The 23,151-nt window shown below is 44.9% G+C and overlaps 1 protein-coding gene across 4 annotated transcripts in view; it reads right to left on the bottom strand.

Annotated features, from left to right (window-relative positions):
• Positions 1-23,151, bottom strand: part of HECW1 (HECT, C2 and WW domain containing E3 ubiquitin protein ligase 1) — a 564,607-nt gene that overhangs the window by 197,078 nt on the left and 344,378 nt on the right. For all 4 annotated transcript variants that reach the window (XM_073550028.1, XM_073550027.1, XM_073550030.1 and 1 more), the window contains one exon: positions 3,771-3,865. In XM_073550028.1, coding sequence (XP_073406129.1) covers positions 3,771-3,865 — 95 coding nt within the window. The remainder of the gene's footprint in view (positions 1-3,770; positions 3,866-23,151) is intronic.

Genomic DNA, 23,151 nt, shown 5'->3' with positions numbered 1-23,151 from the left:
ATCTTTTAAACAGCTCTGGGACAGCGTGGTGAGTTTTGTGTTTCGACTTTTAAGTGGCGAGGTTGGTGTATGTGTGGTGAAATGTGTGCTGAGGGTGGTATATGTGTTGAAGCACGTGGTAGTGTGTGGCGCATTTTGTGTGTGTGTTCATATCCCCGTGTGTGGTGAGTATCCCATGTCAGGGCCCCACCTTAGCAACTGTATGGTATATACTGTTTGGCGCCATCGCTCTCATTCTTTAAGTCCCTCTTGTTCACTTCTGGCAGCTGTCAATTTGCCGCCAACACCTTTCCTTTCACTTTTTCCCCATTATGTAGATAGGGGCAAAATTGTTTGGTGAATTGGAACGCACGGGGTTAAAATTTCACCTCACAACATAGCCTATGACGCTCTCGTGGTCCAGACATGTGACTGTGCAAAATTTTGTGGCTGTAGCTATGACGGTGCAGATCCCAATACATACACTTTTTCCCCCATTATGTAGATAGGGGCAAAATTGTTTGGTGAATTGGAACGCGCGGGGTTAAAATTTCGCCTCACAAGTCACAACATAGCCTATGACGCTCTCGGGGTCCAGACGTGTGACTGTGCCAAATTTTGTGGCTGCAGCTACGACGGTGCACATGCCAATACATACACTTTTTCCCCCATTATGTAGATAGGGGCAAAATTGTTTGGTGAATTGGAACGCGCGGGGTTAAAATTTCGCCTCACAACATAGCCTATGACGCTCTCGGGGTCCAGACATGTGACTTTGCAAAATTTTGTGGCTGTAGCTACGACGGTGCAGATGCCAATACATACACTTTTTCCCCATTATGTAGATAGGGGCAAAATTGTTTGTTGAATTGGAACGCACAGGGTTAAAATTTTGCCTCACAACATAGCCTATGACGCTTTCGGGGTCCAGACGTGTGACTGTGCAAAATTTTGTGGCTGTAGCTACGACAGTGCAAATGCCAATACATACACTTTTTCCCCATTATGTAGATAGGGGCAAAATTGTTTGGTGAATTGGAACACGCGGGGTTAAAATTTTGCCTCACAACAAAGCCTATGACGCTCTCGGGGTCCAGACGTGTGACTGTGCGAAATGTTGTGGCTGTAGCTGCGACGATGCGGATGCCAATCCCGGACATACACACATACATACACACACACACATTGCGCTTTATAGATATTAGGTGCAGTAATCCTAATAGAAATAGCTAATGAATAATAAATATGAAAATGATGAACTCCATTTACAAGAAGTGTAAAGTGGCTATAGCGTGACTGACGTTGAGTACACCTTCCGGGTAACATCTCATAATGACACCATAGTGAAATAATGCCTGCACTTAGCATATAGTACCCTATACAAGCACCAGCTGAGACAGCATTCCCTTAGGTGTACCATTCACAACGTCTGGCCGGAGCACTGGTTACAGTGGATGAAGTAATGCCAATTACGCTAAGCGTTCTTGTCTGGAATCCTCTGGAGTCAATGAAAGGAAGCAACATGGATGAGAAATTCTGAATTCTACAGCTAGGCCAGACTATGTGAAGATCTTTAGTTCATGGTTGTGAATATCACTGGCCATTGTGATTTTTATTACAGAAATTTGCAAATGCAAACGCCACAGTACCATTCTGTAGGACAGTCTACATTTTATAGAGAACAGTCCATACCAATTACATCTGCACTTACTACTTACATTAAGAACATAGAGACTTATCGTATATAGTAAGAGGTTAAATGTTGAAGATGATTTGCATGACACTGTTCACAAACTTATTTCACAAAATCCTACACAGGATGGACAGATCAAAGATAAAAAGCAAACCACGCAAGAGTCTAGATCAGGAGTCTCAAACTCGGCAGAGTAAATGGGCCGCACATAAAAAAAAAAATTAAGCTGGGGGGGGGCGCATTCCTTTCAAACTTAATACACCCCGTACACGCGCGGCTCCGCTCCATACACCTCGTACACACGCGGCTCCGCTCCATACACCTCGTACACACGCGGATCCGCCCAGTACACCTCGTACACACGCGGATCCGCCCCGTACACCTCGTACACACAGGGCTCCACTCCGCACACCTCATACACACAGGGCTCTGCTCCATACACCTCGTACACACAGAGCTCCGCACACCTCAAACACATAGGGCTCTGCTCCATACACCTCGTACACACAGGGCTCCACTCCATACACCTCGTACACACAGGGCTCCGCACACCTCGAACACACAGGGCTCTGCTCCATACACCTCGTACACACAGGGCTCCGCTCCATACACCTCGTAGACACAGGGCTCCACACACCTCAAACACTCAGGGCTCCGCTCCGTACACCTCGTACACACAGGGCTCTGCTCCATACACCTCGTACACACAGGGCTCCGCTCCATACACCTCGTACACACAGGGCTCCGCACACCTCGAACACACAGGGCTCTGCTCCATACACCTCGTACACACAGGGCTCCGCTCCATACACCTCGTAGACACAGGGCTCCACACACCTCAAACACTCAGGGCTCCGCTCCGTACACCTCGTACACACAGGGCTCTGCTCCATACACCTCGTACACACAGGGCTCCGCTCCATACACCTCGTACACACAGGGCTCCGCACACCTCGAACACACAGGGCTCCGCTCCATACACCTCATACACACAGGGCTCTCCACACCTCAAACACACAGGGCTCCGCTCCATACACCTCGCACACACAGGGCTCCGCTCCGCACACCTCGAACACACAGGGCTCCGCACACCACAAACACACAGGGCTCTGCTCCTTCCACCCTGTAAACCCCTCCTGACCCCACACATAAACTTACCTTCATCCAGTACCATGACAACCAGCACAGAGGCAGCAGCATCCTGCACACACTGAGGCCCCTGATCACATGACCCCTGACTCCTCTCCCTCCTGTGACCTCATCACAGGTCCTGTGCAGTGTGCGCACACAGAACAGCCAATGCCATCGCCGCTCCTGAATGCGTGCCTTCCCCCTGCCTCAGGGAGTGAGACATGTGGTGCACCGCGTGTTTGAGACCTCTGGTCTAGATACTTAGGCATGTTTCACCTCTGAATGAGGGACAAATACCCATAGGTTCACCAGGGTTGCAAACTGACTTTCTTTTTTTTCTGTGCAGCTTTGAGGTCATTGATTGGCTGCAACACTCATGTGAGTTTCAGACAGCAAGGTGTAAATCTGTTGTCCACAAGGCGGTGAAAGAGTTTGCCCCAATATTATAAGTGATTAAAATTGCATAATGCTTGTAAAATGTGCTTTGAAATTTACTAAAAATTCTCTCAAGAATGGATGGAGGAATTCTTAATTAAATTAATTTACTGCTTAGCTAACTGTTCACTACTCATTTCAATGGCAGAACCAGCCCTCTTCTCTGTCTCTCTGTCATGCCCAAGTCATAGACCGAGAATAGGACTTGCTTAGAAATTTAACTGATTTATTCAGCCAGCTAAGCCAGCAGTAGAACTTATGGGACCTGGGACTGCATATCCTGGAAATACAAGTCAGGGGTCAATATTGATTCCATATAACCAAGCAAAATAGCACTGCAGCTACATTACAATGTTTCTCTGCTTAAATGACCGGAGATCTATTCAACATTTCAGTAAGCTAAGCAAACAATTCTCCAATCAGTTGCATAGAGCTACTCAGTCATTTGTGCCCATTCACCATATACATGAACCTGTCAGGCTAAAAGAAGTTGTAGAACAAATGTCAGAAAATGTATTGATTCATAACTTACTGGGGCTGTTGGATTTTTCACAGTGATGCTGGGCGTTGTAGCACGAAGAGCTCCGCTCACACCATGGTAATATTTAAAACAGATCTTAGTTTCCGCTGAAAATAAGAAGAGATTGAATCAATTACTGAAACTGAGGATCATACAAAGCAAATGTTTTATATGAACAACCAGGAAACTGCTACATACATTCATCATAGTAGATACAGTAGGCCAATATACAGTCAAGAGTCTGAATATGCACTACCCCAGACGATCCAGTTCACTCCCAGTGGACCCTAAATCATATCTGTTTAGGCAGGATTACACACATCATCTCACTAATCTAAGTGTCTCAGTTCTCCCTTCTAAGGGCTCATGCAAATGTCTGTGTCTCCACTCCAGAGCTCACTCCATACATCCAGTATGTACATCCGCTGTAAATTTATGGTGTATGTCACCAATGGAAATCTGGGCGAAGTTAGCCACCAGGTGCAGTGAGCCATCGCAATTGCCTTGGTTTTTCTGGATGCTGATGCCAGCTCTGCAATTCCCCCTTGATGAGTTATGGAACGAAAAAGAAAAAAAAAAATCAAACTCACCTTACCGATTCTCTCCTGCACTTCTGGTTCATCTGCCAGCTCCATGTTTTGGTCCCTTATCTGTGTAGCCAGTACAGAATGTGCAGAGAACGGCTCTTTATATCCTATTTTAGTCTCAAAGACGGCTATCCATACTTTCTCCTCACAGAAAACTAAATAATGGATGAAATGCTTCTAAGAATATTGGAAATGGTCTGGGCAACCATTAAGGTAATGCAGATGGCACTGTAAGGAGGCCCACACTAGTCTTTTTACTCTCATTGATATGTTGTTACTCCGCGTATAGAAGACAAGTTGTTTTCTGCATAGTTTATAGTTTTAATTATCCCTGTTACATGAAATTAACAATTCCTCTACTTCCGATTATTAGAAGACAATAAAAGCTATGAATCCAGCTCTCAGCTTTGAATATTTGCTCCTTTTTAATATCTTTCCCTACATCCATTTCTTTTGCAGTGAATGTATAATACTGCCCATGACAGTTGTTTAATTTTGCTCCTATGATGTCTGACTAATATCCTTTGCTGTCCGGGGCTGCAATGAAAAAAACTATTTAAGGCTGGTTTCACATTTGCGTTTTTTAGCGCTGGAAAAAAACGCACACCTGCGCATGCGTTTTTTCCCCTATATTTAACATGGGTGCGCATACCTGCGCACTGGTCAGCGCATGTATGCGATTTTCATGCGCTGCGTTTTTTTGGGGTGTGCGTTGGGATTTTCCAGACGCAGCATGTTGCATTTTTTGGCCCTGCAAAAAAGCGCATGCGCACATATGCGCACGTTTTGCGCTAAAAATGGCCATTATAGCCTATGGATGCGCATATGTGCGCACTGGCATGCTCATGTATGCGTTTTTTTGCATATGCGTTTTTTTTTTTAAACCATGGAATTTAGGGGTTTGGGTTAGAGTTAGGGTTAGTTAAGGGGGTTTAGGGTTAGGGTTATGGTCAGGGTCAGGGTTAGGGTTAGGGTTAGGGTCAGGGTTAGGGTTAAGTATGGTTTTGTTAAGGATTAGGGTCATGGTTAGGGTCAGGATTAGGGTTAAGTATGGTTTTGTTAAGGGTTAGGGTCAGGGTTAGGGTTAGGGTTAGGGTTAGGGTCAGGGTTAGGGTTAGGGTTAGGGTCAGGGTTAGGGTCAGGATTAGGGTTAAGTATGGTTTTGTTAAGGATTAGGGTCATGGTTAGGGTCAGGATTAGGGTTAAGTATGGTTTTGTTAAGGGTTAGGGTCAGGGTTAGGGTTAGGGTTAGGGTCAGGGTTAGGGTTAGGGTTAGGGTCAGGGTTAGGGTCAGGATTAGGGTTAAGTATGGTTTTGTTAAGGATTAGGGTCAGGGTTAGGGTCAGGATTAGGGTTAAGTATGGTTTTGTTAAGGGTTAGGGTCAGGGTTAGGGTTAGGGTTAGGGTTAGGGTCAGGGTTAGGGTTAGGGTTAGGGTCAAGGTTAGGGTCAGGATTAGGGTTAAGTATGGTTTTGTTAAGGATTAGGGTCAGGGTTAGGGTCAGGATTAGGGTTAAGTATGGTTTTGTTAAGGGTTAGGGTCAGGGTTAGGGTTAGGGTTAGGGTCAGGGTTAGGGTTAGGGTTAGGGTCAGGGTTAGGGTTAAGTATGGTTTTGTTAAGGGTTAGGGTCAGGGTTAGGGTTAGGGTCAGGGTTAGGGTTAGGGTTAGGGTTAGGGTCAGGGTTAGGGTTAGGGTCAGGGTTAGGGTTAGGGTTAGGGTTAGTTAGGGTTTAGGGTTTGGGTTAGGGTTAAGTATGATTTGGTTAAGGGTTAGGGTCAGGGTTAGGGTTAGGGTTAGGGTCAGGGTTAGGGTTACGGTTATGGTCAGGGTTAGGGTTAGTAAAGTCATGGTTTGGGTAGTGTGAGGGGCCACCTAAAAATGTTGGAAAAAAACGCAAACGCGGTAAAAACGCGCTAAAAACGCATACAAACGCATAAAAACGCTGCGTTTTTTTCATGCATGCTCATAAAAATGCTTGAAAAAAACGCAGCAGTTGTATGCTTATGTATGCGTTTTTTCAATGCGTTTTTTTGCGGGAAAAACGCGCTGCAAAAAAAAGCAAGTGTGAAACTAGCCTAAGTGACTTAAGTGCGGCTTTTTGGCATTAGTTTCCTGTTATGTCATTTAGTCTGGTGGATGCCGTCTTTGCCCCCTGCTGAGGAAATTAACTTAACTCTTCCAGGATAGGTTTGTTATGTATAATCACACCAGTTTTCACATTACCTATCTAGGGGTAATGGGAAACAGTTTAATAAACTAGTCACTGGGTACACCTGCACATAAGCGCTACATGAAACAGGTCATTTTCAGCTAATAGCAAAAGTTGTCTAAAATGAGAGAAAACAGAGTATGATATCTACACACCTACTACACTGACAGTGGTCTCCATCAGGAGCTGGCAACCTGATGTGCGCCCTTGGCTAGCTACCAGCCAAACTCTTCTTGACATCAGCAGCAGTAGCCGATGTCCTAAGGTTTGGCAAAATGTGCTCAACAAACTCATAATTTATAACACAAAAATGGCCAAAATTACAGCCGAAATGTTCGCCAGTCACTGACTCATGTATTTTCTATGTGGTGGCACACTGCAAATGAAAGATGTCCACATGAAGTTGGCACATCTTACTCCTCTGTGCAACATTTGAGTCTTTATGAAACAGGGGAATCTATTATCATCATTTCAAGTAAAAATATTAGAATAGAGAATAAAAAAAAATTCATACCGGCGTATGCTTAAGGGCACCCTAAATTAAGAGTGTTTCAACTAACACACCTAGTTGGCCGACCTTCGATTGGCGCTGCACAGTGACGTCAAGATCTAATTGGAATTGTGATGATTGTGAAAGAGGTCAAATTGTAACTCACTAGCTAATACCGACATCCACTGGTCTTTAAAGGTGGTATTTCTCTTTTTAGGTGGTTTATCCCAGGGAAATAGATTCTGAGGATAATCCATAATTTGGAGAAGCCTGAAGAACCCCCTTTAAGTCCATATTCAGGAGTTAAATAGGTTTCCAGGACTTTGATACACTCTTAGGATTCAGAAAAGGTGATCAATATAGGATCAGCTTGGGTTCTACACCCGGTACCTCCATTAATAATGTTAGCACACTTCTGTAATCTGTGTAATGATTAAAGAAGCTGATCTAAAATATCAGAGAACAGTCATTTCACAGTGTAAATGACGGTGGTGTTCCAACACTGTACATTGTTTACTTCTTGAACCAGGTATTGAACCCCGACCCATCTGATAATGATAATTTATCTTAAAAATAAGCCATCAATATTAAAGTCCTGGACAACTCATTTCATATACGATATATTAAGAGACTAAGTTGCAATAGTAACTAACTGTGGTTACTTATAACAAATTCTAATGATTACAGTATATTACACATAAAAACATTTCACATCAATATATTCAACACTACAGATTTGCAACACAAATTAACTAAATGATTACCCAAGTATTGCTACACCTCATGCTTCTGCATGTTACACAGCCTCCTCCTGCATCTCACGCTCCTTCTTTTAGTATTAGCCACTTGTGTAGTATAGTGGCATCATCCACAGAGGATATACAGTATAGTAGTATAAGCCACAGGGGATATATACCATCCCACGCTCTCCCTCCGAAGCCCCGCTCTCCACTCGCTGTCCCGCTCTCTCTCTCCGCAGCCTCGCTCTCCACTCACAGTCCCACTCCCTCCCTCCGAAGCCCAGCTCTCCACCCACTGTCCCGCATGCTATCTCAGCAGCCCCACTCTCCATCCACTGTCCGGCTATCTACCTCCGCAGCCCCTGTGTCCACTGGCCATCCCGCTCTCTCCTTCAGCAGCTCCGCAGCCCAGCTCTCCATCCACCGTCATGCTCTCTCCTTCCACAGCCCCACTCTCCAATCGCCATCCTGCATTCACCCTCCACAGCCACGCTCTCTCCCTCAGCAGTCCCTGTCTCCACTGGCTGTCCCGCTCTCTCCCTCTGCAGCCCTGCTCTCCAGTGGCCGTTACACTCTCCCTCCACAGCCCCGCTCTCCACTCGCTGTCCCGCTCTCTCCCTCCGCAGCCCATGTCTCCCCTGGCCGTCTTGTTCTCTGCCTCAGCAGCCCAGCTCTCCACCTGCATCCCTCTCTCTCCCATAACAGCCCCGCTCTCCATGCGCCATTCTGTTCTATCCCTCTGCAGCCCCACTCTCCATTCGTGCCTCGCTCTCTCCCTCCACAGCCCCACTCTCTGCCTCCACAGCCCCGCTCTGTGCCTGCACAGCCCCGGTCTTCACACGCCGTCCCGCTCTATCCCTCTGCAGCCCAGCTCTCCATCCGTGTCCCGCTTTCTCCCTTGCAGCTCCGCTCTCCACCCGTGTCCCGCACTTTCCCTCTGCAACCCCGCTCTCCAACAGCCAGTAGGTGGGGCTATGTGGAGTGGGCATGGCTTGATACATACACACATACACTCAGCTATATATATTGATTTTATTATAAAGCTACATTTTTCGGACAGTTTCCATTTTTTATAACTTATTTTTTACATAAGAGAAAACAGTATATTTTGACATCAGTGTATTATTTTACAGAAAACATTTGCATCTGTTGCATCATTCAATTTTATGAGAAAACAATAGAAAAGAAATCCAAGCTAACTAGATATGGGACAGTCTTCTATTGCTCACCGCAGACAACCCCAAAAACATAGACAACCCGAAAATAACCTACTACAACTTGCTACTCTGCAAGCTTTAGTATACTCATATTTCCAAGTACAGCATTTTTTCTCTGAAGCAATTCAGCAGTATTTTATATTTTATGTGTAGGATTTTAAGACATGGAAAATTCAGAGATGCCTCTAGGATATGACATATAAAGCACATCAAATCTGCTCTACTTCTTTGATGTTTAAGATTAAAAACTGAAATGTAACTAATTCCTTTGAAGATGGGGAAATGCTTCACACATTGTACATCTGTAATAATTTATGGAAAACAATATATTTTAAGTATTTCAACTAATTACAGAAAATTTATAATTAGAGACATACTATAAATATGTAAAACACTTTGCTATTTTTTTTAGATATGTGAATTATGGCATTTAAAGAGGACCTGTCACATGCCACCAATATAATTTTTTAACCTGAAATGCCTATGTTCTTCTGAAGCTGCATTTTTTTTCCTTTGCTTCTCCATACCTGAGATAACCGCCTCTTTCTTGTATGTAAATCAATTATTCTTAGCCAAGAGTGATCCTTATCTTTTCTATGTGGGCATCTTCTTGACAATCATGTCCAGTGGGCTAAGATGACTAGATTTACTGAGAAGGAAGGTTATGCTTTCCGAGGTAACACATTTACCTGCCTGTTTTGTCACAGGAGTGAGTGTGATGAATTTACATAAAAGGAGGAGGTGATCATATCTCAGGAATGGAGAGGCACAGGAACGAAAAACAACTCTAAATTCAGTACAGCAACAACATATAGAACAGGTAAAACAATTGCATATTATTAGCTAATGACAGGTCCCATTTAACTAGAAGAATTGCTCAGCATTTGCATTCCACTAGAATAGAGGACATTTTAAAAAATTGTCAAAGATGATAAAAAAAGATCTTTTGGACAAATTCATCAAAAGTGATGTTTTACCTGCCAATCTTCACTAATTGTGAATGAATGCGTTCATTGTGTCGGACACTGATCTGCATGAGAGTCTGCCTCCAGAGATTATTTTTCTTTTTTTTTATTTTTCTTTAAAGAGGTCGTTACTAGTGTGAGACAAGTAACTAAGAAAGAACAGTAGAATGGAACTTGATCTCATAACAAGCACATTAGCAGCTGCAGCTGTCACAGCTCTGCTGTACTGTAACACTACTGCCAGAGTGGCTGCATGTGAGATGGAAGATAAAGCTAAGAGAAACCTGCAGATGTGTCGGGTATAATCACACACAGCTCTGCAGTGAGATCAGGGACATTACATATCACACTAGCAACGGCCCCTTCATGTAAAATAAGCTCTGGAGGCAGATTCTCAAGCAGATCAGTGTCCGGCCCATAGATCTAAACATCTCATGTACATATAAGAAAAACATGGACTTTTCTGGAATAAAACATGGGATCGCAAATGTTAAGGAGTCATGTTATTCATCTTCCTCTGACCTAGATGCCCATATAGATGACTTAGGAGGGTTGATTCTACTGACAGATTCCCTTTAAATTAAAAACAGAAAACGATGCATTGGGACCTAAAACTCCCCCATTTTTTTTTTGCATGGATACATTACAAAACCGTAATGCATCATAAAGACTGTAAGTAAAACATATCAGCCTAGAATACTGATGCAAAGACATTAGTAACATTTACTGTTAATTGTAAAATGATGTAATTATAGCACAACAGTCCATTGCTTGTCAACTTTTGTGATGTATCCAGGAGGCTCTGTAAAAGGGGAGACCTCCCGAATTTCCATATCTCCCTCATGCAGCTAAAGCCTTCTAAGCCCCCTAGAAGAGAGGTTTCAGGAAACTTCAGAAAAACATCCTTTCAGGGGGTGAGGGCAGGGTATTTGAGGGGATGTTTATGAGGTCTGGAGAGGGTATTGTTTAAGAAAAGCAGGCATGGATGGATATATATATATATACATATACACAATTCTATTGCCTCACATGTGGGTCCACACATTTTCATAAGCAGCCAGTGCAAAACCAACATTAGCAAACTGATATTCTGAGGATGGGAAGATCCTTAGATGCTGGTTAAGCTCCCTATGATCCCCCCCTCTTGCACAGACTGCTCCTCATGATCCCCTCATTACTTTTCATAGCAGAAGGTAGATGACAGAAAGTAAGGGCCAGTACACACTGTACTAGTTCTACTTCCTGTTCTAAGCCCTGCCCAATCACCCAGTGAGCTACGCCTATCTCTTAGAGGCTCTACCCCACCCATGAGAGCTCCATAACAAACCTTGTGTGACTCAACAGTGACAAGCTGCACCTCTGCATCCAGGGTTTTAGTCAGTGTGGATGACTCCATATTGCTGAGGACTGTGAAGTGGCTGAAGGGCGAAGTCAGCAGTGATATGAGCGCTCACAGAAGGTGACAGGGAGAAGGTGAGCGTGCAGCCAGGTCCACCCTGCTTGTGGAGCTCCAGCTGAGCCCTTGTTGTGCTGTATTAGCTCCAGGTGGTGTATAGTATGGATGAGTATGTACAGTATATCTATCTATTGTGAGGCAGTGACCGATGTCATATGTGAGGGTCGGTATGTGTCCCCCAGGAAGTGCTCTGAAATATATTAGATCCGCTGGAGTGCCTTGTGATCACAGCAATGTGTCTGTGACTCGCAGAGCAGAATAAAAGTAAGTTCGAACCTGGTCAAGCTATTTGGATCAAAGGGTTTGTTTAGGAAAACCCAGTATGGGCTTTTATTTTTGAAACGGACTGCAGGAAGGTAGTGGGGTCCGGTCCATTTCCTCCTTATGAGTGGCCTATGGCCACAGGTTGAAAAAGGAAAAAAAATACCTACAGGGAGGATTGATTTAGTCAGTGTTGCTCTGGTGAGGAAACAAAGCAGGTGATCTGCAGAGCACGCCCTGTGTGAGTTGACACAGGGCCAGTGGAGTCAAAGGGACTGGCAACCCTCCCTGCATACCCGGCAGTACATTGCTCATGGCAACTGCCCCGGACTGGCGTTTTGTTTATCCGGCTGCGATCCGGAAGATACAGTTTTGAAGAAAGTCCGGAAGAGTGAGTTTTGTTGGACATTAAAAACCTTTTTGTTTTGACCTTGCTTGGGTCACTGCCTCATAACTGCACAGCGTGGACACCACTGCTTTACACTATCTATATATATTGTGACAGAGTCACTGGCAAGGTGGTAGAAGGGAGACATGTGTCACTACACTTAACGGCATCAGTGATATGAAACCAGAGCATTTTTTCTCCAGCACACTACGTGTTGTGAGCATTAAGTTGCATAAAAGGGCTGGTTTTACGTGGACCTTCATAGAGCGGGTGGGAGAAGGTCCACTTTATCTCCTGGCAAACCTGCCAGGACCGGCATAAGGTCATGATCATGTGATCAATCACATGATGGGAATCACTGGCTTAGGTTTACATAACCTAGCTCTACAGGCAGTCTGTGTTCGGCTAGCCTGGAGAGAGGAGTCTCCAGAGGCTTTGTGGCTCATTGAGTGCAGACTGAACCTATGCTGCTCCAGAGCGGGGTGCCGCCAGCAACAAATGGACTGTTTTGTTCCTGTTTTAGCCAGAAAGGCTGAGTTTTGTTGCCATGAGTTGGTTTATGCTGCCTGAAAATAAACCATCAAGGACTTAGGCTAGGTTCACATTAGCATATCGGGGCTCTGCGGAGGGCTGCGTACTTCCTTCCTGAAGCTCCACCCACTTCCACACTTCTTCCATTAAGCCCCGATACGCTAATGTGAAACCAGCCTTAAAGAGACAGTGTACTCATTTTTCCTACCTCTCTGTGCCACTACGTGAGTAAACTACCACTATATATATATATGTTGCATTACCATATGAGGACTGTTTTTTGCAGGATGAGTCGTACTTGTTAGGCTGGTTTCACATTAGCATTTTTTTGCGCAGCGCATTGTGCGCGTCCATGCGCGTGTGTACCTATGCTTAACATGGTGTGCGCATGGTCTTGCGTTTGCACGCGTTCGCATACGTTTTCTTGCACATGCGTTTTTTCAAGGTGTGTGTCTAGGCGCACCAGACGCAACCTGTTGCATTTTTGGGTCCGCCGAAAGGCGTAAAAAAATGCTTGCGCACGGAATGCAACAAAATAACGCATTACAGTCTATGGGAATGCAGGCGTGTGCATGGACATGCGTTCATCTGCGTTTTCGTGCGCATGAAAAATGTGTAGACACTTGTTTTAACCCCTAGAGAAGGAATGCGCATAAAAACGCAAACACATGCGTTTCTATTGCGCACGATGCGCAAAAAAACGCTAATGTGAAATTAGCCTTAATGACACCATTCACTTTACCCCATAATGTACTGGAAAATGGGGGAAAAAATTAAGTGTGGTGAAATGGGGGAAAAAAAATCACACACTATATACAGTACAGACCAAAAGTTTGGACACACCTTCTCATTCAAAGAATTTTCTTTATTTTCATGACTATGAAATTTGTAGATTCACTCTGAAGGCATCAAAACTATGAATTAACACATGTGGAATTATGAAAAACAAACAATTATGCACACTGGCGCTCCTTCTAAGAGTACACCTAATGGAGAAGCTGCAGGTGAAGACAGGCACAGTGCAAATCCTGTTACATGAACTACAAGTAAAAGACCAAAAATAAAATTCAATGCGCTTACTCTCTAAGAATTGCCATGAATATGTACCAAGAAAAACATTGTACCAAAAAGATACTCAGGATAGACCATTCACTGCTACTGCCTGATAACAATTAGTTAAATAGCAGACAGTAGCTGTGCCGCGAAAGCACTATAGAAATTAGCCTCACACTGCTAACAGCAGAGTGATGGAATGTAACCTCCGCTGGTAAGGATATGAAATACGGTTATCAGGTTCTGCTGATTGATCTGGAGAGCGTCAGAAAGGTGCTGTATAGATTAACAGCCTGCTACTGTTAATAGACGGTGGCGAAGTGAAGCACTTACTTGTCGAATTTGTGAGGCACGATAGCCAAGTGGTCAATCAGGATGCCATATTGCATGAAGATGTAAGCTTCCAATGTGCCGCTAAGGGTTAATGTGCTGCTGGCACATGAGGAATGCAGGCGGGGAGCTTGGAAAGAGCAGAGGCTGACGGCGGGCTCCGGCCGAAGTAACCACCGCCAACACACTGCAGAGCACGGAAAGCTGGGGGCATGACATCACGTGACCAGCCGCCGTGCTAGATGGGTGGTGCTCAGGGTCAATCCGAACAGTTGTTGTAGAGATGTGTCTGCTGCTAGAACTTTGTGTGGCATTGACCTGGTCTTTAATCTGAGCTGCTGTTAACCTGCGATTTCTGAGGCTGGTGACTCGTATAAACTTATCCTCTGCAGCAGAGGTGATTCTTGGTCTTCCTTTCCTGGGTCGGTCCTCATGTGAGCCAGTTTCTTTGTAGCTCTTGATGGTTTTTGCCACTGCACTTGGGGACACTTTCAAAGTTTTCCCAATTTTTTGGACTGACTGACCTTCATTTCTTAGAGTAATGATGGCCACTCATTTTTCTTTACTTAGCTGCTTTCATCTTGCCATAATACAAATTCTAGCAGTCTATTCAGTAGGACTATCAGCTGTGTATCCACTAGACTTCTGCACAACACATCTGATGGTCCCAACCCCATTTATAAGGCAAGAAATCCCACGTATTAAACCTTTCAGGGCACACCTGTGAAGTGAAAACCATTTCCGGTGACTACCTCTTGAAGCTCATCAAGAGGATGCCAAGAATGTGCAAAGCAGTAATCAAAGCAAAAGGTGGCTACTTTGAAGAACCTAGAATATAAAACGTATTTTCGGTTGTTTCACACTTTTTTGTTAATTATATAATTCCACATGTGTTAATTCATAGTATTGATGCCTTCAGAGTGAATCTACAATTTTCATAGTCATGAAAAGAAAGAAAACTCTTTGAATGAGAAGGTGTGTCCAAACTTTTGGTCTGTACTGTATATATATATATATATATATATATATATATATATATATATGAGATTTCAAGATTTATTACAATGGGTAAACAAATTACAGTGGTCAAGAATTAAAATAAAAGTGTGTGTATATATATACATATATATAAATATGTTTAAGTGTTCGCTTCATTTTATTGATCAGTGTATATATATATAAATATATATACACTGATCAATAAAATGAAGCGAACACTTAAACAACAATTAACCTGTCCAGTTATGAATAGTGTTGAGCATTCTGATACTGCAAATATCGGGTATCGGCCGATATTTGCTGTATCGGAATTCCGATACTGAGTACCGATATTTTTTCAATATCGGATACCGGAATCGGAAGTCCCCATAATGCAATGAGCCACTGTTGTGGCTGTGATTGGCTGCTGAAATGATGTCATCATGATGCGCGGTCTGTGCCGACTGCGGGGGGGCCTGTACGGGCATGCCGGGGGCCTGTGCCGGCTGTCGGGGGTCTGTACGGGCCTGCCGGGGGCTTGTGCCGGCTGCCGGGGGCTTGTGCCGGCTGCCGGGGGTCTGTACGGGCCTGCCGGGGGCTTGTGCCGGCTGTCGGGGGTCTGTACGGGCCTGTCGGGGGCGTGACAAGAGAGCGAAACGTGCGTCGGGGTGCGGGAGATTTCTGTACAGCATCAGACTACTGTCATATCTCGGTAAGGTTACTATGACTTACATTTTTGTTATGGGATAATTTGTTTAGCTGCAGAGACCTGGAAATAGGTTGTTTTGATTATATAGATGCTATTTATGGACCATTGGGGCTCCAGGAATCCAATGACGGGAGGTAGGTATCCTTCCGCACTGTATTCCTCCGCCACCGTAAAAAAATAGTCCCTGGTCTCACTTTATGGCAAAAGCTGCGTGGGAACTTTTTCACACAGCAATGCCAAAAGTGAGACTAGGGACTTTTTTTTTTACAGTGGCGGAGGAATACAGTGCGGAAGGATGCCTACCTCCCGTCATTGGATTCCTGGAGCCCCGTAGAGAGCGGTCGCATCAGCTGATGCTGCTGTTCTCCATGGGAAATCGGCGTGGGACACTCGTGGATTTCTGCGGATCAGGGAGTATATCGCTTGTTTGTTATTTTCATATTTTTTCATAGATGACACTGGCTTCGGGGAACAATGTGACAAGTATTGGTGAGTATGTACTCTATGTTATATGCATTGTATGTCTATATGTATGTATGTATTGTATGAATGTATTGTATGTAGTATGTATGTATTGTATGAATGTATGTATGTTGTATGTAGTATGTATGTTGTATGTATGTAGTATGTATGTATGTTGTATGAATGTAGTATACATGTATGTATGTATGTTGTATGAATGTAGTATGTATGTATTGTATGAATGTATGTATGTTGCATGTAGTATGAATGTAGTATGTATGTAGTATGTGTGTATATATATATATATATATATTTGTTTTTTTTTTTTACATTCAACACATTAGCCGGATGATGGGACTACTACTGTCCCATCATTGGCTAATGTGTCAATCACTGTCATTGTAGCAGGCATCGCCCGATGGGACTTGTAGTCCCATCGGACGATGCCTGCACACGCACAAGACCCCCAGCAGTCCCGCACAGACCCCCGGCAGCCGGCACAAGCCCCCAGCAGGCCCGTACAGACCCCTGGCAGCCGGCACAGGCCCACGGCAGGCCCATACAGACCCCAGGCAGCCGGCACAAGCCCCCGGCAGGCCCGTACAGACCCCCGGCAGCCGGCACAAGCCCCCCGGCAGGCCCGTACAGACCCCCGGCAGCCGGCACAAGCCCCCGGCGGGCCCATACAGACCCCCGGCAGCCGGCACAAGCCCCCGGCAGGCCCGTACAGACCCCTGGCAGCCGGCACAAGCCCCCGGCAGGCCCGTGCAGACCCCCGGCAGCCGGCACAAGCCCCCGGCAGGCCCGCACAGACCCCGCCCGCGCACACACAGACACGCACAGTGTCCGCCCACGCACCGCCCACACTCTTCCCCCCTCCCGAACTGGATGTGCAAGTAAAGAAAGGGGTTTTTTTCATTCCGATATTTCTGTCCCATTGACTTGAATGGGACTTCCGGTATCGGAATCGGCGATACCCGATACTTTTTTTGTATCGGGCCGATCCAATCCGATCCGATATTTCTCTATATCGGATGGTATCGCTCAACACTAGTTATGAAGCAACACTGATTATGAATAGAGTTGAGCGATACCATCCGATACTTCAAAGTATCGTATCGGATGGTATCGGCCGATCTTTAAAAAAAGTATCGGTATCGCCGATTCCGATACCGGAAGTCCCATTCAAGTCTATGGGACTTCCGGTATCGGAATAAGAAAAACCCTTTCCTGCCCTTGTACAGCCTCTCTGGGGTCTGTACGGGCCTTTCGGGGGGCTGTGCCGGCCTGCCAGGGGGTCTGTGCAGGCTCCGGTGGTCTGTGCCGGCCTGCCGGTGGTCTGTGCAGGCTCCGGGGGGCTGTGCCGGCCTGCCGGGGGGCTGTGCCGGCCTGCCGGGGGGCTGTGCAGGCTCCGGGGGGCTGTGCCGGCCTGCCGGGGGACTGTGCAGGCTCCGGGGGGCTGTGCCGGCCTGCCGGGGGGCTGTGCCGGCCTGCCGGGGGGCTGTGCCGGCCTGCCGGTGGTCTGTGCAGGCTCCGGGGGTCTGTGCAGGCATCGTCCGATGGGACTACAAGTCCCATCGGGCGATGCCTGCTACCATGACAGTGATTGACACATTAGCCAATGATGGGACAGTAGTAGTCCCATCATCCGGCTAATGTGTTAAATGTAAAAAAAAAAAAAAAAAAAAAAAAAAATTACATGCTACATACATACAACATGCATACTACATACATGCTACATTCATACTACATACTACATACATGCTACATTCATACTACATGCAACATACATACTACATATATACTACATGCATGCTACATACATACTGCATACTACATGCTACATACATACTACATATATACTACATGCATGCTACATACATACTACATGCTACATACATACTACATACATACTACATATATACTACATACATACTACATGCATGCTACATACATACTACATGCTACATACATACCACATACATGCTACATATATACTACATGCATGCTACATACATACTACATATATACTACATGCATGCTACATACATACTGCATGCTACATACATACTGCATGCTACATGCATGCTACATACATACTACATACATACTACATGCTACATACATACCACATATATACTACATACATACAATACATTCATACAATACATACATAGACATACAGTACATATAACATAGAGTAACATACTTACCAATACTTGTCACATTGTTCCCCGAAGCCATTGTCGTCTACGGAATAAATATTAACATAACAAACCACAAAAATACTCACCCACGATCCGAAGCAGTCCACGAGTGTGTCCCACGACGATCTTGGGTAGAGAACTGCAGCATCAGCTGTTGCTGCCGTTCTCTACGGGCTGCAGGAATCCAATGACGGAAGGTAGGTATCCTTCCGCACTGTATTCCTCCGCCACTTAAAAAAAAAAAAAAGTCCCTAGTCTCACTTTATGCCATTGCTGTGTGGGAATTTCCCACACAGCAATGGCATAAAGTGAGACTAGGGACTTTTTTTTTTTTAAGTGGCGGAGGAATACAGTGCGGAAGGATACCTACCTTCCGTCATTGGATTCCTGCAGCCCGTAGAGAACGGCAGCATCATCTGATGCTGCAGTTCTCTACCCAAGATCGTCGTGGGACACACTCGTGGACTGCTTCGGATCGTGGGTGAGTATTTTTGTGGTTTGTTATGTTAATATTTATTCCAGAAAGACAATGGCTTCGGGGAACAATGTGACAAGTATTGGTAAGTATGTTACTCTATGTTATATGTACTGTATGTCTATGTATGTATTGTATGAATGTATTGTATGTATGTAGTATATATGTGGTATGTATGTAGCATGTAGTATGTATGTAGTATGTATGTAGCATGTAGTATGTATGTAGCATGCATGTAGTATATATGTAGTATGTATGTAGCATGCATGTAGTATATATGTAGCATGTATGTAGTATGTATGTGGTATGTATGTAGCATGTAGTATGTATGTAGCATGCAAGTAGTATGTATGTAGTATATACACTCACTGGCCACTTTATTAGGTACACCATGCTAGTAAGGGGTTGGACCCCCTTTTGCATTCAGAACTGCCTCAATTCTTCGTGGCAGAGATTCAACAAGGTGCTGGAAGCATTCCTCAGAGATTTTGGACCATATTGACATGATGGCATCACACAGTTGGCGCAGATTTGTCGCCTGCACATCCCTGATGCGAATCTCCCGTTCCACCACATCCCAAAGATGCTCTATTGGATTGAGATCTGGTGACTGAGGAGGCCATTTGAGTACAGTAAACTCATTGTCATGTTCAAGAAACCAATCTGAGATGATTCGAGCTTTATGACATGGCGCATTATCCTGCTGAAAGTAGCCATCAGATGTTGGGTACATTGTGGTCATAAAGGGATGGACATGGTCAGCAACAATACTCAGGTAGGCTGTGGCGTTGCAACGATGCTCAATTGGTACCAAGGGGCCCAAAGAGTGCCCAGAAAAAATTCCCCACACCATGACACCACCACCACCAGCCTGAACCGTTGATACAAGGCAGGATGGATCCATGCTTTCATGTTGTTTACGCCAAATTCTGACCCTACCATCCGAATGTCGCAGCAGAAATCGAGACTCATCAGACCAGGCAACGTTTTTCCAATCTTCTACTGTCCAATTTCGATGAGCTTGTGCAAATTGTAGCCTCAGTTTCCTGTTCTTAGCTGAGAGGAGTGGTACCCAGTGTGGTCTTCTGCTGCTGTAGCCCATCTTCCTCAAATTTCGACGCACTGTGCGTTCAGAGATGCTCTTCTGCCTACCTTGGTTGTAACGGGTGGCAATTTGAGTCACTGTTGCCTTTCTATCAGCTCGAACCAGTCTGCCCATTCTCCTCTGACCTCTGGCATCAACATGGCATTTCCGGCCACAGAACTGCCGCTCACTGGATTTTTTTTCTTTTTCGGACCATTCTCTGTAAACCCTAGAGATGGTTGTGCGTGAAAATCCCAGTAGATCAGCAGTTTCTGAAATTCTCAGACCAGCCCTTCTGGCACCAACAATCATGCCACGTTCAAAGGCACTCAAATCACCTTTCTTCCCCATACTGATGCTCGGTTTGAACTGCAGGAGATTGTCTTGACCATGTCTACATGCCTAAATGCACTGAGTTGCCGCCATGTGATTGGCTGATTAGAAATTAAGTCTTAACACACAGTTGGACAGGTGTACCTAATAAAGTGGCCAGTGAGTGTATGTGGTATGTATGTAGTATGTATGTAGTATATATGTAGTATGTATGTAGTATATATGTAGTATGTATGTAGCATGTAGTATGTATGTAGCATGTATGTAGCATGCATGTAGTATGTATGTAGTATGTATGTAGCATGCATGTAGTATGTATGTAGTATGTATGTAGCATGTATGTAGTATGTATGTGGTATGTATGTAGCATGTAGTATATATGTAGCATGTATGTAGTATGTATGTGGTATGTATGTAGCATGTAGTATATATGTAGCATGCATGTAGTATGTATGTGGTATGTATGTAGCATGTAGTATATATGTAGCATGCATGTAGTATGTATGTAGCATGTAGTATGTATGTAGTATGTATGTAGTATGTATGTAGCATGCAGTATGTATGTAGTATGTATGTAGTATATATGTAGTATGTATGTAGCATGCATGTAGTATGTATGTAGCATGTATGTAGTATGTATGTAGTATATATGTAGTATGTATGTAGCATGTAGTATGTATGTAGTATTTTTTTTTTTTTAACATTTAACACATTAGCCGGATGATGGGACTACTACTGTCCCATCATTGGCTAATGTGTCAATCACTGTCATGGTAGCAGGCATCGCCCGATGGGACTTGTAGTCCCATCGGACGATGCTTGCACAGACCCCCGGACATCAGCACAGCCCCCCGGCAGGCCGGCACAGCCCCCCGGCAGGCCGGTACAGACCCCCACAGGGTGCACAGCCCCCCGGCAGGCCGGCACAGCCCCCCGGCAGGCCGGTACAGACCCCGGGCAGTCCACACAGCCCCCCGGCAGGCCGGCACAGCCCCCCGGCAGACCGGCACAGCCCCCCGGCAGGCCGGCAGAGACCCCCGGAAGGCCCGAAATGACGGCGCATCATGATGCGCACACACCGTGCATCATGATGACGTCAGGCCGTCAATCAACTGAACTTCCGATTCCGATGCCGAATTCCGATATTGAAAAAATATCGGAAGTCGGTATCGGAATTCCGATACAGCAAGTATCGGCCGATACCCGATACTTGCGGTATCGGAATGCTCAACACTAATTATGAATCATTTTCTCCTGTTGTGCAAATGGAGCAGAAAACTGGTAGAAGTGATAAGCCATTAGAAAGACAACCACCTATAAAGGAGTGGTTCTGCAGGTGGTGATCACAGACCATTCTGTTCTAATCCTTTTTGGCTATTGTTTTGGTCACTTTTGCATTTTGTCATTGCTCTCATCCCTAGAGGTACAGTAGCATGAGGTGGTGTCTATAACCCACAGAAGTAGCTCAGGTAGTGCATCTCATCTAGCATGACACATCAATGCGAGCTGTGGCAAAAAGGGTAGCTTTGTCTGTCAGCACAGTGTCCAGTGCATGAAGCAGAAACAAGGAGACAGACTAGTACACCAGCAGACATGGAGGAGGTCATAGGAGGACAACAATGCAACAGAAGGACCGCTACCTTCTCCTCTGTGCAAGGAGCAACAGTGCCAGAATGCTGCAAAATGACCTCCAGCATCCATGTTTCTACTCAACCTGACAGAAACAGACTCCATGAGGGTGGTATGAGGGCACTACGTTCACAAATGGGTGTTGAGCTTACAGCCCAACACCATGTGTGACGATTGGTCTTTGCCAGATAACACCAAGATGTTTTAATTATTATTTTGTGCTTTTTTGATATACTGTATGTGTACAATTTTTTTTAACTTTTGTAACTTTTTTCTTTGTCATTATGGGACTTTCACTTTTTGCAGCCTGATTGCTTGTAAAGCATAGCAGAGGAGAAGCTTTGCTATGCTTTACAAATTGTCAGTCCTGCACATGTAAGGGGTTAACGAGACAGTCCTTTATAGATGTGCATATATTAATGTATGGTTTTATAAATATATATTGTTATTTTGATTTATGGTAGGGAAAGTGTAGTGCCCCATTTAGTCCTCTAGATGGGGGTAAAGTTATGCTCAGGATGTAAATAGTTAAATGTAGAAGGGTCTAACTGTGGTTAAGCTGAGGAGCATCTGGCATTTTTGTCAGTTTGGCTAGGGGAGCCCTGACAGGTCAGTTAGCCCCATAATGTTATGAAGATAATAGCCCAGCCGTTCTGGGCCAGAGTGCCAAAGAGAATAACAGCACAGTATACAGCAGCAGAGAACAGACTAACAGAGTTTGCAGCAGGGCAGGCTTTATAAAAGGCATCATGTGGCAGCTTGCTATGTGGGCAGATGCCCTTTTGTTTGAGGCGAAACAGACGGGGGAACTCCCAAAGATAGCAAAGCTGGACAGGGAGGATGCTGTGATGCTGACCAGGACGTGACAACCCGGGAACGTTCTGGAAGGTGAAAGTGAGACTATAGGGAAAGAGAAGAAGGCAAACTGTGTATATGCTGTAACTGAAGTGAGCGGACTGAGAACATATAAGTGTAAAGTTTCTTGTTTAAAGTTGGAATTGGACTGAGACTCCGTTTGTGCCAAAATTTACGGAAAAAATATACAGCCACCTAGGGAAGGCCCTGAAGGTGAGAAGAATGGAGCAACAGGTATGCTGACAGAGAACTGTGATGTGTATGTGAGGGGAGGCCATGGCACGCCTGGGCCGTTTACCTCCGCCACGACTACCGCCCTGGCCAACCCTTACATTTGCCATAGTCGGCAGGATGCTGAAGTCGTGCAGAGTGGGAATGCTGTAAAAGATGGAGCTGATGTGACAAGAAAAGATGAGACTGAAGATTTGAGAAAA

Source organism: Dendrobates tinctorius, unplaced genomic scaffold, assembly GCF_039654945.1.
Source record: "Dendrobates tinctorius isolate UK_male_01 unplaced genomic scaffold, ASM3965494v1 ptg000162l, whole genome shotgun sequence".
In the NCBI taxonomy this organism is placed as follows: Eukaryota; Metazoa; Chordata; class Amphibia; order Anura; family Dendrobatidae; genus Dendrobates; species Dendrobates tinctorius.
The sequence above is the reverse complement of the archived record's forward strand: the minus strand, read 5'-3'. Positions and strand labels throughout refer to the sequence as shown.